At 44.3% G+C, this 14,311-nt stretch overlaps 1 protein-coding gene across 5 annotated transcripts in view; it reads right to left on the bottom strand.

Annotated features, from left to right (window-relative positions):
* CACNA1H (calcium voltage-gated channel subunit alpha1 H) overlaps positions 1-14,311 on the bottom strand; it is a 178,812-nt gene that overhangs the window by 74,969 nt on the left and 89,532 nt on the right. For all 5 annotated transcript variants that reach the window (XM_073361778.2, XM_078854517.1, XM_078854519.1 and 2 more), the window contains exons 5-8: positions 11,799-11,950; positions 10,318-10,503; positions 8,080-8,197; positions 5,557-5,712 (exon numbers count right to left, since the gene is read on the bottom strand). In XM_073361778.2, the coding sequence (XP_073217879.1) occupies positions 5,557-5,712; positions 8,080-8,197; positions 10,318-10,503; positions 11,799-11,950 (612 nt within the window). The remainder of the gene's footprint in view (positions 1-5,556; positions 5,713-8,079; positions 8,198-10,317; positions 10,504-11,798; positions 11,951-14,311) is intronic.

Here is a 14,311-nt window from a genome sequence, read left to right as displayed (position 1 = left end):
CCACAGGAAAATAAAAAATCCTCAGCTCTGCTGAATGCTTCTTCCTGCGAGTTGCAGCCAAGGAAGATTTGCCGGTCTTTGCTGTATAAAAACTAGAGCTAAGTTATTCATTTATTAGCACGCAGTTTGATACAAGGCCTCATGGCTGAAATATGGCTCTGGTGGGATTTCTCTAGTGCATACTGTACTTGCTAAGAGACAATTGACAAGCCTCTAGCCATAAGCTTTGCCAAGGCTCCTAAAGAAGGAAACCAGAAAGAAAAATGCATGCTACAAATTTAATTCCTGGGGTGGTTAGGCTGTTCTGATGCAGGCTTTAAAAACTGTCTCTTACACGTTTAAATCACAGTCTGTACCAGCTCCAAAAGGAGCCATTAAACACTAGCAAGAAAACAGGGTCCATTTTATGAAGACTGTAATTACATATTTATCGAGAATATCGCACACGGCTACCAATTTCTGTCTTCATAGTAGCACATGATTCAGCCGTTTAGAGAACAAGCAGGAGACAGGACATTGTGGAAAGGCCAGGGTGGCTTTTGCAACAAACATTATTTCCACAGCAAGGATTCAACCTGTGACCTCTGGAGCTAAAAAATATGAGTTTCGACTACCTGAGCTAGAAGACACGGTAGCTGTTAGTCCACTGCAGTCTGGGCTCATAGTATTTCAGCTATTAAAGGGGGACAGAGAGCCAGTGTGTAAACATGCGTTCTATTTGGTAGTAAGAACACAAGATGGTAAACCAAGGTGGTTGTCGGTCATGCTGAGGGGACAAATGAATAGAGGCAAGAGCCAGAGCATTATATGTACAGTATTATATATCACTTAGTCCTGCCTTGAGTGCAGGGGACTGGACTAGATGACCTACTGAGATCCCTTCCAGCCCTACACTTCTATGATTCTATGTAGGAGATCGATTGTGTAGGGCTTTGCAGAAAAGGGGAAGGTGGTTACATTTGCTTCAGGAGGTAAGGGGAAACCAGAAAAGATATTTGAAGTGGGGATGGACTTGTCTGGAGCCATGGGCATGTGAAGGAAGCTTTACAGAGCCGACCAACTATAATCCAAGGGAGAAGGGGACTATCCTTTAGCTTAACTCTAAGTTACAAACCAGAACACTCTCTTTACCGCCAGGCATTTGGCTGGTACCCTTACCAGACTCACTTAATGCATCATTATTTGTTCACTGAAGTCATCACAGAAAAATAAATGAGGCAAATATGATTTCTCTCTGCTTGCTCTCTCTTACTGAATGAAACAGCTTGGAATAAGCAGAAGTATTATAAATTCCCCGAGACAGTTAAAAATGTATCTAGACAGAGTGGATAACAAAAGCACTGATTTCTGCACCCCCTCACACACACACCAAGACTAGCTAGTGAATAATTCATGGCCCATGGCCCATTCCTCCCCCCCCCCCACTTCCATTGTTTGTTTTCGTCAATGACAACATATTTAAAGACAAGTTTCTTATCAAAGGGGAGCTGGGGCCCAGCACCCAGGGATTAAAGGGTGCAAATGAAACAGCAATAGTGTAGCCGATAAAGCTGATTGGGCAAGGAACAGAGCATGAATGTGGACTTACACTTAGAAAAAAAAACAGGGGAAAAGTGCAAAGTAGGACTGGCTGGGTCTGCCTGGCAACATCAAACAGCTGCATCTACTCTACAGCCCAGGCAGAACAGAAAGGAGGCCTGCGCAGCGGACTCCTGGATTTCAATTAGCTGTTAACTTTTGGCACAGCCTGTGTGCTTCATCTGGAATGTTTATGACCTCCTATCTCTGGAACCTGCTGAAGATCAAAAGGCTGATACTGGTGGCCCTTCCCCAGCGTACATGGCTGGCACGCACATTCAGCATTTTTATAATATCCTAAAGGATTTTCTCTGAGGGCCGGGAGGTGTGAGACACACTAGTGGACCCCGAGAGACAGGAGCTTCAAAAGCAGCAAGAGTCATGAAATACGGGCAACTTTGGAGGGATGAACCAAGGTGAAGAATGATTTGGGCAAAGGCAAACAAACACATATTACTCAAATTCTACCCATCGTAACACATTTATAGCGGCGTAGGACTTGGTGGTAGAAGCAAAAAGATAAAACTTAGATCCTTCAGCTCCAAAAAAGAACAGTCCCTGCCTCTTGAGTTCAATGAGATTCTCATTAGCAATACAGGGCCTATGACACACATTTGAGCTATTCTGATTCCATCTAACCGTGGGCTGTGATACACACACATAATAGTATTATTATTTGTATTCCCACGTCATCTATGGGTCCACTGTGGTAAGTCCTGTACGAACAGAACAAAAATAATCTCTGCCCCAAAGAACTTACAATCTAGGTACCCAGTTCCTTTTCATATATTACACTCCCACCTCAAAACACATACAAGCTATGGGGAAGTCTAAATTGAAACTTTCATTCATTTCTATTTGGCTGGTATCTCTGAAAGCTCATCATGAACGTTTAGTGACCAGTGTTGTTAACTATGTCACCGTGGATCATTTTAGCAGTAGTATGCAGCTAATGTGTTCAGCCAATTATCTCAGACTGCCTTCCCCACCTTTTAAAGGTGCCCAGAACTCAAACTGTCCTGATCAGCTGCGAGTTTTCAAACCCTTTTCAACTGACTACTTCTATGATGTAGCGGCTAGTGCAAAAATCTGCAGCACACTGAAAACTGATGACATGGGGAACGGCTTCAAACGAAGGGAGTTCAATATAAAAATCACCACCACCAGGGTTATTGCATTGATGGGTTACTCATTTTTATGTTTAATTCATGAAAAGCTACCACTTTAAAATGTAAATGAACCGGCCTCAGACTTGCCAGCCGGCTGTACCAGAGTCCAGGCACTTTCCAAGAGGCTTTGGATCCAGCTTTCTGCACAGCATGTGGGATTTTGAAGACAACTAGCACCGCAGAGCAAAACTCCAGCCAGCTGCCACCCCGCCGCACAGCACAGCCTGCCCAGATTCTCCATGAACCCTGGTGATTCCTTCTTTGGGGGCTGATCTTGCTTCTGCGAAAGTCTGTGGCAGAATTTCCACAGGCTTCAATAGAAGCAGGATCATGCCAGTTCTGCTAAGAGGCAAGGATGTGAAGAGTTGTAGCATCCCTGGCAAAGTGCATGTATCACACAGATCTGTGATCCTGAGAAAGCCGCTTTGAGAGTCTGGGAATAAACAATGAGGATAAGATTTTCAAACTAGCTGTTTCTGTTCATTTGCCTGTCCTGGTACTTATCGGGAAGCTGGGAACGGACTTTTTAATAATGGAAACCATGCAGACCACCTTAAAGGGGGAAAATGTAGTTGTGAAATTTGAGGAGAAGGGTGTTTCTGGTGCATGCATATTTCAGTGGTACTTCACAGTGAACCGCAGTGTTGTCTCGGTGTAATGTAATGCAATGTAAACAGAAAAAATATGAAAACGATGAGATTTCTGGGGACAAGGTGAAAAGCTATCAAAAATAATTAACAAATAAATAAAAAGAACAGGAGGACTTGTGGCACCTTAGAGACTAACAAATGTATTAGAGCACAAGCTTTCGTGGGCTACAGCCCACTTCATTGGATGCATAGAATCGAACATATAGTAAGATGTGTATATATATATATATATATACACATACATACATACACACATACACATACAGATAAGTTGGAAGTTACCATACAAACGGTGGGAGGCTAATTAGTTAAGATGAGCTATTATCAGCAAGAGAAAAAAACTTTTGTAGTGATAATCAAGATGGCCCATTTAGACAGTTGACAAGAAGATGTGAGGATACTTAAGGAAATAGATTCAATAGGTGTAATGACCCAGCCACTCCCAGTCTCTATTCAAACCCAAGTTAATGGTATCTAGTTTGCATATTAATTCAAGCTCAGCAGTTTCTCCTTGGAGTCTGTTGGTAACTTCCAACTTATCTGTATATCTATCTATCTAACTATATGTTCCATTCTATGCAACCGATGAAGTGAGCTGTAGCTCATGAAAGCTTATGCTCAAATAAATTGGTTAGTCTCTAAGGTGCCACAAGTCCTCCTGTTCTTTTTGTGGATACAGACTAACACGGCTGCTACTCTGAAATAAATAAAAGATTTTCTTTCCTCTCCACACCCTGGGAATTTAGAGAATGAAAATTGAAACCCTTCCTCATTTTGTTTCTGAGTTCCCACGGGCTTAGCGCTGGTTCGATATTCCAAAACGCTGAGCAGCCTCTCTGTTCTTGCATGCCTTGGGATACAAAAAAAATCCAAAAATGTGATTCAAGCGTTTTGGATCATTATTTTCAACTTGAACTGAGGCTGGATGATTTTAGGTGAGTCTCAAAATCATGTCCGTGCCCTACTGACTTCACAAAAGCTTCTGGATAATATATTAAACCAGAAATGGGATCATAATTCTCATTTAAAACTCCATGCTACATATGGATCTGTCCTGCTCCAAAGGAAAAAACGGAGAAGGGCAGAATAGGTCAGCGGGTTCCAGGATTGACACTTGGGAACGTCTCAAAGCAGACTGAGAAATAGTCATTTCTTTAATCTTCCTTACCCAAGATAAGGCGATTGGACATTACCCAGGCCCCTGGCCACATATACTGTTATAGCACTCATTTTCAGGTGGTGGTACATAAGAACAGCCATATGGGGTCAGACCTGTGGTTCTGACCCCAGTACTTGCTGCCAGAGACCATAGGTTCGTACTCAGAGCGGTGAGCCCATCCCACTGGGCACATCCTATTATTAGCACGCTAGCTCAGTGAGTGAGAGTTAGCACGAGTATATCTCCTCAAGCTGGGAATCTACATCCCCAGCTCCTAGTGTAGACACGTCTGTGCAGGAGCGGCAGGTGTACATTCCAGCAAGAGGACATACCCACATTAGCACGCTCAAACCAGAAGCATAGTCACAGTGGTGCAAGCATCCAGTCACCCAAGTCCGTGCCTCAAGTCTCAGCTGGGACCACGCTCAGGATGATTCAGTTTACATCTCCAGCACAAACTGGAGACATACCCATAGCAACTTGCCCAGGGTCACACCGGAAACCTGGTGGAGCGTGGTCTTGTGAATGCCAGGCAAGTGCTCTAACCACTGGATCATCCTCTCTAGAATGGAACCATCAGAGCTAGACAGGCATCACAAGGGCACCTCATCACAAGCTTTATCACTCCTACTCTGCTTATAACTGCATCCATCGTATAACTGCATCCACACTAGGACTTATGCCGACCTATTTATGTCAGTAACTGCCCCCACCACTAACTAGCTGATACAGCAACACCAACTTTGAAGTGTAGACCAGGCTTAATTCAATTTGGCCCTTTCCCCCATGAGCACTGGATTACCAGTGTCCTATCTTGTTCCAGCTGGTGGGCTTTACTGGAGAGTCTGGGGGGCCAGGTACTGCTGTGGTCCTTGGAGGGTTGTTTAGAGATAAGGTGCTATTTCCCTACTGATGAAGAGGCCATGAGGCTGACCCCCTCACCCATTTCCTACGTGCAGCTGCCAGTTCCCTGCCCCATTGCTTTGCTAAGCCTCCTTACCTCTGCTTGGAAGCCTTCTACCAGGATGGCAACTAGGAGGTTGAAGAGCACGTAGTTGCCAAAGGTCATCAGGGCCACGAAGTAGAGTGCCGCCCACGAGGAGGTGGATGCCATGCCATTATAGAGCACCACGTTCCAGTCTTCCTGGGTGAGGATCTGCATGGAGTGGGAAGGAAAGACTTTCCGATTACTCCTCACTGCTCGCCGGGAGCAGCTGGTTTAAAATGCACATTGAATCACTGATTTATCCCTTCCTCCTTTACAGAGGCAGCACCCGCTCTCCTTTCTGACCGGCTAGAGATCTAATCAGATGAGACAGCAAAGGATCTCTTTATTTAGATCTCAGCACCTGAGATAGATCTGCAAGCTGCGGCTTCTTCTTGGGATACTCTTCTGCCCTGGCTCCTCGTTCAGCTTGCCTAGTAGCCTTATGACCCACAAGGGTTGCTAGTTCAAATCCCCACTCTGGTAACCTATCAGCTGCACAAGCTGCGAGTTCTACTGTTTGGTGGGGAAGTTCCCAAATGATTACATGTACTCTGGTGATCGGCTACCAGTTCACAGGCCTGCGATGGCACCAGTTTTGTATCAAGAGAAGGTCACACTTTTTCAGGGCCATGCTTTCCTTTAATCAGAACATTTTTTCTCATTATGAGTTAACTGACGTTGGGAAAAAACCCCAGGTTTTCCTCACAGTCATTGATACGAGGGATCTCCAGAAACTCAGGAAAGGAAACAAGTGCTTGTTGGGTGGAAAAAAGATAAACTGGCAGGAAAACATATTTCCTTTGAAAAGACTAGTCCAAGGTGCCTTCATAAAAGATTCACTTAAGATATTCCTAGCCTTTCAGCTATTTTTCAGCTATGGAAACATTGGCCTGCCAATGTTTCCATAGCTGAAAAACCCAGGGATTTAAAAAAAAAAAGAAAAGAAAGAAGAGGATGGTTTCTTGCCCTTCGTTAATCCAGACTCTACTATGAAGATGTCCTCTAGCACTGCTATAAAACAGGAACAACAAGTTGGCGGCATCTGGGGGTGGGAAAATATAGTCGGCTGCATTTAGTCCTGTGCCTCCCATTAGCCCTGTGCCTCCCCGTAAGGTTATGTCCTTGTGCATCACACTGAATCTATTTACACACATGACTTTGAATGTTAAAAATAAATACATGAGCCGCTATTACAACAGTAGGAACCTCATGGAAGTGCTGTCAGTTTCCCCTCGCAGTGAATTAAAATCTGTCTTTGTTTATATAGGGGAGAGGTAACATTCTGCATTATGGAGAGTTTGGATCAGTTTGCACATGGACTGCCACTCATTTAATGAGGTGCACCTGTCCTGTACCTAGAAATCCTGCTTAACATTCCTAAGCTCTCCTCCACTATACCCAGTTTATGTCTGTTGGTGGTTGTAAGGGGGCCTTTAATATACTCACTCTGCTTCGCATTCTAAGGGCTCATTTCTTAAGCGGAAAGACAGCTAATGTTACGGAGAAATACCTTCCTGGAATAAGTTGCTTCATTGCTCTGTTATGAAATATATGAGTCATTCTAATGATACCTTAGATCTTGTCTACACAGGAAAGTCGGCAAGTTTACATAGAGATTTTCCAGTCCTCTGCCTTGCTTTTCTTTTGTGTCACAGTCTTTACCAGTCCAGCAATCCTCATCCCAACTCCACTGTTTGTGTAGCCAGCACCTACAAAATTTGCTGAGCTAGATTGACCTGAGACAGTCTGTTCGTCCCCCAATTCTAAAACACGGTATTTTTAAAAAGTGAATTTCAGTGCTGGAGGAAGGTGTTGGATTGGTATCCTTGGAGACAGAAGTCTTCTGTCTATTCATGGAACAGGTACAGCACTGAATGGTTTTAGAAACCTCCTTCAAAATGACCGATATGTTTCAACCTGAATTGTGTAATGATTGCAGCTGGGCAAAATTTCGTGAATTTTGGCCCCAAAAAATGCAGATTTGGGTCAACTGAAACATTTAATGCATTCATGTTGAATCTGCTGAAATGTTTCAGTCTGGGGGAAAAAAATTCCCCCGAAGTCAAAACATTCTATCTCTTTGTTTCAAATTTTATCTTGATTTTTCCAGATATAAGGAAAAAGCAAAGGTTAAAAAACCCCTGAATGTAACAAAATGTTTTGTTTTGGGTCAAAGTGTTTTTGAGCGACCAGAATTTTTTTCCTACTTTTTAGTTTAATCAAAACTGAACTGAGAAAATCTGTTATTTGCACAAGTGTAATGATATGAAAGTACTGCTCAATCTCTATTCCTTCTCAGGCTTTGGCCTTTGCTAAGAAGCGAGATCGACATAGTGGTGGGTTTTGTGACAAGGGCATTTGCCCACTTAGAGCTAGCCTGAGACCAGTCGATTCATTGGGAAGAACCGAAACAAACCTCTTTCATGGTAAGTTTGTCCAGTTAACTCTGTGATGCTGTGAATGACGTTTTTTGAAAAGCAACAACATTTGTCTGCTTGGTAGAGAATAAAACTCATCAGTGGTCCCAGATCTTACCTGAAACACGGTCACAATGGCCCAGAGCAAGGAATCAAAATTCTTTCTGTCTGGAACTGTGTCCCCCGTATCAGTTTTCAAGCTAAACTTGCACCCAAAAAGATGCATGCCGAGAATGCTGGAGAGGGAAAGGAAGCGACATAGAAGACATCACTGCATGAGACACATGGTTTCAGGGAGCATCTTAGCGCTTTTGGGGGTCACTTTCTTTTCCCAGCTGCACATTGTAGGTCTATAGAGAGTGCTATCTGTGCTCCCGCAGGCAGGAAATGAGTCCTCCTTAGAGGAGGACACCAACTATAAGGTGAATCAGAGCACGGGTTTGTTATACGCAAAAAAAGAGCCTTTCCAGAAGATGAAAGCAGAATAGCATGACTTAGATATAACTTTTGTCCTTATGTTCCTGCACTAACTCCCTGGTGAACCATCACCGAATGTACTGGTTCTTGAGGCCCACAGCTTCTACTTGCCATTTCAGTCCAGATGCCTACAGGTGACTCTCCATTTCAGAGCCTGATGGCTTCTGGGTTCCCATTGAGACAGCTTCAATACTAGTTGGTGAGCTTTCTACACCTTATGCAGCCTTTGACCTGGAATGGATGTTACTGGCCCAAGGAATTATGGGTGACATGGCTGAAGACTCTTCAGACAATCCAGCTCTATCGCCAGTATCCTCTCTGAGGAATTTCTGAAGAGAGCTGAGGGTGCAGGAGGGGCTGCTTTCCGTTCATTATATAGGACTCAGGCAAAAAGAGGATACCTTCACTAAATGTTAGCGTAACAAGGCACATTTGACCTGTCATGGCTCAGGCCAGCCAGGTCGCAGAGATTTTCCCAGAAAAGGATCTTCTATGAAAAATAGACCTTACACCTGATTTGACCACTTCCAGGATCTTGAAAGGGTCACTCAATCTTCATTAACCATTCAGTCCTCGTTCTCTTTGCTGATAATGCCAACAAAGCGGCCAATTAGTGGCAACTGCAATGGTAGCTATTCCCCCACTTTTGAGTTCCTTCTGTCAAAGCAGCGTAATGGATATGTGGCCAGGAACTATTCCGTATGACATAAGCATGACAAATATACAATATGCATGACAAATATACAAGTATGAATGACATCAAACAGAGAAAGAATAGAGAAAACAGCTTGGAATTACACAAGCCCGGGGAAACATTCAGAAGATTTAACAGTTGACATAAATTCCTAGTGCTTTCTGAGTATTTAATAAAAAATACCATCTTCCAAGATGTTTGTCATAGGTATTGGGGCAAATTCTCAGGTAATTTACACTGAAGCCAGTGGACCACATCCATGAAAATACGCTAATTTGAACCATCTGAGAATCTGGACTATTATTTCTAAAGTCTTCTATTTGACATGGACAGATGATCCCATGAAGTTGCTGGGAAGTGACTTTTGGTGCTACAGATAGTTGTCCACTACCAAATTAACTAAGACCAACAATCCATTTCATTTTGGCTCCTAAACACCCACCGGCAATGACCCCTGATATTCTCTACAAGGTGAGGTAAATAGCTCCCCGAAAGAACATTAGGTCAACTGCCCACTTTGTGCCCACTCTCCCTCCATAGTTGTTCTTGCTTCTCTGGATCATGTTTCATCACTATTGACCTCGGTCAGAGTCAAATCCAGAACTCAGTGGGGCGGAGCTGGTGACAGGCTGCATGCCCTGTTATCAACCCCCTGAGCCATTCAGCTGTAGTCTAGTGTTAAAAAGTAATTCCTGGACCCCATATTTCCTCCCTCTAAAACATTAAGCCATCAAGTTCCATTTGTGGACAACTTCCTGGGTCAGGAGTGTCGGAATAGAGGGGGTCTCTTGGGGGGAGGGGAGGGAAGAGGCGGTGCAGGGTCGGGGCCTTAGGGGAGAGGGGTGGTACAGAGGGGGCAGGGCCACGGTTCAGGTGCTGGTGGCCCCCCCAATTTTAGGAAGCTTCTGCTGCTCCTGTACTGTGCCTCTCAGGAACTCTGGAGCGATTGTTTTTCTGCTGTTGTCTGTCTGTATTCTTCATTTGTCTACAGAATTACAAGGATTGCATGAAACACTGAGACCTCAAAGTGGTAAATCATCTGTTGAATATCTGCCTGTCAGTCTATTGTGAGCCCTTCTGTCATCTAGGCTGCATGGCAAACATGCTCTATTATCATTCTAATTTGCATATTATTTAATCAAGCCAAACAATTAATTCAAGAAGAAAAGCAGCCGTCGGTGGTACCTGAAAATAAAGATGAAGAGCATGAGCAGCATGCAGAAAGTGGCCACGTTATCCATCGTCTTCATCAGGACCACCAGCTGGCGGCGAAGGGCAGGCATGAAGCGTACCAGCTTGAGGACCCTGAGCAGCCGAAAAGTTCTTAACACAGAAAGGCCTCCATCGGATTGGCCAATGATCTCCCAGACACTACGGGAGCATAAGAGGGAAAACAACAAACTCACTGTCCTTGTCCGACCTGTAGCAGTTTGATGTACAGTACAGCAAAACCCGTAGCTAATTGGATTGTGAGTAGCTTGCAGGGTGTCTGTCTGGCCCAGCCTGTGACCTGGGATCAGAGTGCGCTGTAGGAACAGATGGGACTTACAAGAGGGGTGGGGGGGGAAGTCAACTTGCATATTTGTCTCTGCTGCTCTGCCTCCTTCTTGACCTTGGAAAGATCTCAGAATCAGCCCCCTTCAATATATATGCTTAATCTATTTCCTCTGTAGCCAGTTTAGTGTTGTTTAAACTGCTACAGCATCTAGCGATAAAGTAAATGACTTACTGGTGTTCTAGATGCATGATTGGTCTGAACCACTGAAAATCAGAGATGGGCTCCAGCCACAAAATTTAGATCAGGATTTTGGAAGGCCCTGAAATTCCAGAGGGTTCAAACATGGGGGTTTTAGTTCAGATTATTATTATAAAGAGACGGAGCCAAGTGTAAAATTGGGTTTGAAGTTTGAACAATCTCAGAGAGTTTGAAGTTGTTTGGATCTGGGACGTGGGTCTGCACCCCTCTCTAATGGTCATGACTTATTTCATCTCCATGGGCCCAGCCATCAGTTGGTGTAAAGCGGCATCCCACCATGGACGTCAACGGCACTATGCTGATTTACACCTCCAGAGGATCTGGCCCGACATTTTTCTTTCTCAAAATTAGAGTGAATTGAGCAGCCACGAAGCTCAGGGGATGACTGGTGTGGGCCAAGCCAGTTACAGCACGGACAGACGCAGAAGAAGCCTCTCCCATGCACATGGGCCAGCACAACCCACCCCAGATCTGCAGCACCCCTACCACTTGCTCTTTGATGTTGGGAGCCCCCTGCAGTGGACACCACACCCATTACTTATTGTATCCCACCTTCTCACAGCCCTGTTCTTGCCTTTCCAGGTCACATATTCATGTATTCGTTCTGGGAAACCTCTGTGCTGCTGCAACTTGGGGTCATTACACTGCTTTCCCCAGAATTTTCTGTGGAAAATTCACCACGCCGCCAGATGTATGGCAGAAATAGAACTCCTCGTCTGTCACGTCCATTTCGTTTGGACAGCACTTCTAAAGATACGACCCTAAAATGCCAAGACGCTATTAATCCCACTGAGCTCTAAATTCACACTAACCCACGTCACTCCTACCCCCTGCATGACATGACATGTCTAAAGTCTCCTGGAGCTACTTGGAGGCGAATGGTGGAAAGTATCATGCAGCGTGCAGTGACCTGATGATGACTATGATCCCGTCGAAGATGTTGTATGGGTTCTTGATGTAACCGAAGATACCAAAGGCAAGGAGCTTGAGGACCATCTCCAGGGCAAACATGCTGGTGAAGACAATGTTACTGATCTCCAAAGCGTTGGTCAGTTCATCCGGCTACAAGACAGAAAGACACATAGTCAAGCTGAGACATAAGGAGAAACATGGAATTTTTTTTTATTATTCCGCATGGTAAACACACTCATTTCCTCAAGGAATTTATTGCACTGTTTCACTTTGCACATCATAAAGCCCTTTGCAAATCCATACATCTGGGAACAAAGGAGGCAGGCGGCATCTGCAGAATGGGGGATTGTCCCCTGGAAAGCAGCAACTCGGAAAAGGATTTAGGGGCCCTAATGGACAAGCTGCGCAACACGTGCTCTCAGTGTGAAGCTGTGGTAAAAAGGGCTAAAGCCATCCATGGATAAATAAACAGAGCAGTGAGTGTGGAAAGGGAGGTGATTCAGCAGTGGGGAGACTGATACTGGAATACTGCATCCAGTTCTGGTGTCCACATTCCAAAAAGTATGTTAAAAAACTGGAGAGGGGGCAGAGAAGAGAGAGGTAGTGCGTAAGAAGAACTGGAAGGACATTCTATCGGGTCTTTTAATGGAGTGAATGCCCATTTCTGTAGCACCCGCAGTAATGACACTCATGTTGTGTCCTAGCTTAACAAGATCTTTTAAGCAATGCACTAAAATGAAGCATTAAGGCACAAAGTCAGACGTTTTGTAGGATATGCTTAGCCAGGCTAGAGGTCTATCTGTAACAGACTAAATGCTCTGAATGTAAGGTGGGCTTTTCAAAAACACCCAAGAGAGTTAACAAGTACAAGTGCCACTGAAAGTCAATGGGATTTGTGTTCTTAGCCGCCTTTGAAAACGCCACACTAAAAATCTAGGAAGGTTTCTTTGTGGGTTGTCTCTGTTTTGATTGATCCAAAGTTCTGGTCAGAAACCTGGAAGGGATCTTTCAAGGATGTCCTACCTATGGCCCTGATCTAACTCCCATTACAGCTGATGGAAAGATCTCCATTCACTTCAACAGGACTTGGAGCAGACCTTGTGCATGAACTCAGATCCATGACATAGAAAATTGACCTTCCCAAATAAACCAACATTCGCTCCAAGTTACAGCCTTTAGTGTGAAACCTTTACAAGTTCCTCTCTCACCAAACCTAATGAGAAAGAAGGGACCGAGTTAGATTTTCTCACTGGAGTTACTTAAAAAAAAACTGTTCAAGGAACTGCAACATACATTTCTAAAGCTAAGTACCAGTTGTCTTGCAAAAGAAAATGGGTCTTTTCCATTTCCTCAGTGCAATAATCTTGCCTAGGAAAAGGGGCTATTTTCATATCCAACTCATCTCCTGTCTGGTAATAGCTTCCTTTATTTTTCATGGTATGTTAACAGCTGGGAAGCACTTGAGGTGGTTATTGCATTATCTGAGCTTCTGAAGACAGGAGATGTTTGTCGTATCATGGTGCGCAGCATAGAAGAGACACTGAATTCAATGCACTGTATATCAAATACTCAGCAAACAGCCAGGAATGGCAGTGGTTAACTTGGATTCAGTGGTAGCCACGGAGATCCCACCCTGTCCAGGCTGGTTATACCATCAGGCTGCTGCAGATTAACCCCTAGAACAACTTACCAAGAGTTGTGGTTGATTCTCCATCACTAGCAGTTTTAAAATCAAGATAGGATGGTTTTCTAACAGATCGGCTCTAGGTCAAACAGATGATAATTCAGGGAAGTTCTATGTAGGAGGTCAACTACATGATCACAGGGGTCCTTTCTGCCTTTATCATCTATGAAACCAACTTGCATAGGCCAAATCATTCTGTGCAATAACCTACTATAGGCTCAACCATTTATCCTATAGAGACAGTACTAACTGCTTAGTGTTTCCAAGCAACCTCCTGCTCATCCTCAATGCACACCATGATTGCTAAAATACATTAGAGATACAACTACTCATACCATATCTCCTTGCTCTCAAACCCCTATAAAAGGACAACCCCATTTAGCACCCAGTTGCCTGACACCACCTTGGGCCAGAAGCTGAGATTATATTGGATGAGCTTCTCTGGTGCCCCTTGTTAAAACTTTGTGACTGAATTGAAGGGGGAGGATTGGGATGACTTCCCTGCATATAATGAAGTCGTGTTCTGCCCAGCCCCATTGCCCATGGATGCTGCTAAACCATCCTGCCCAGAGATGACTTATCTTTGGGTTCATAAGAACACGGCTGTAGAAGACTTTGCCTTAGGATTGTACCAGACTCCATCCATTCTCGGGGGAGAGGCCACCCTTAGACAGCTCCATGGGTCCTCCCCTCCCCATCATGTGACACAAACTGAACATTGTGCCAGACTTCTCAATGTATTCAAGACATTGTGAAGGAACAGAGACTGGATGGCGCGTTTACTGCCTCTCTCCTTGGTCAGGGTTAAGAGGGAGCATTCCTGAGGA

This window comes from Lepidochelys kempii, chromosome 10, assembly GCF_965140285.1.
Source record: "Lepidochelys kempii isolate rLepKem1 chromosome 10, rLepKem1.hap1, whole genome shotgun sequence".
NCBI classification, from domain to species: Eukaryota; Metazoa; Chordata; order Testudines; family Cheloniidae; genus Lepidochelys; species Lepidochelys kempii.
This window is presented reverse-complemented; position numbering and strand designations above follow the sequence as displayed.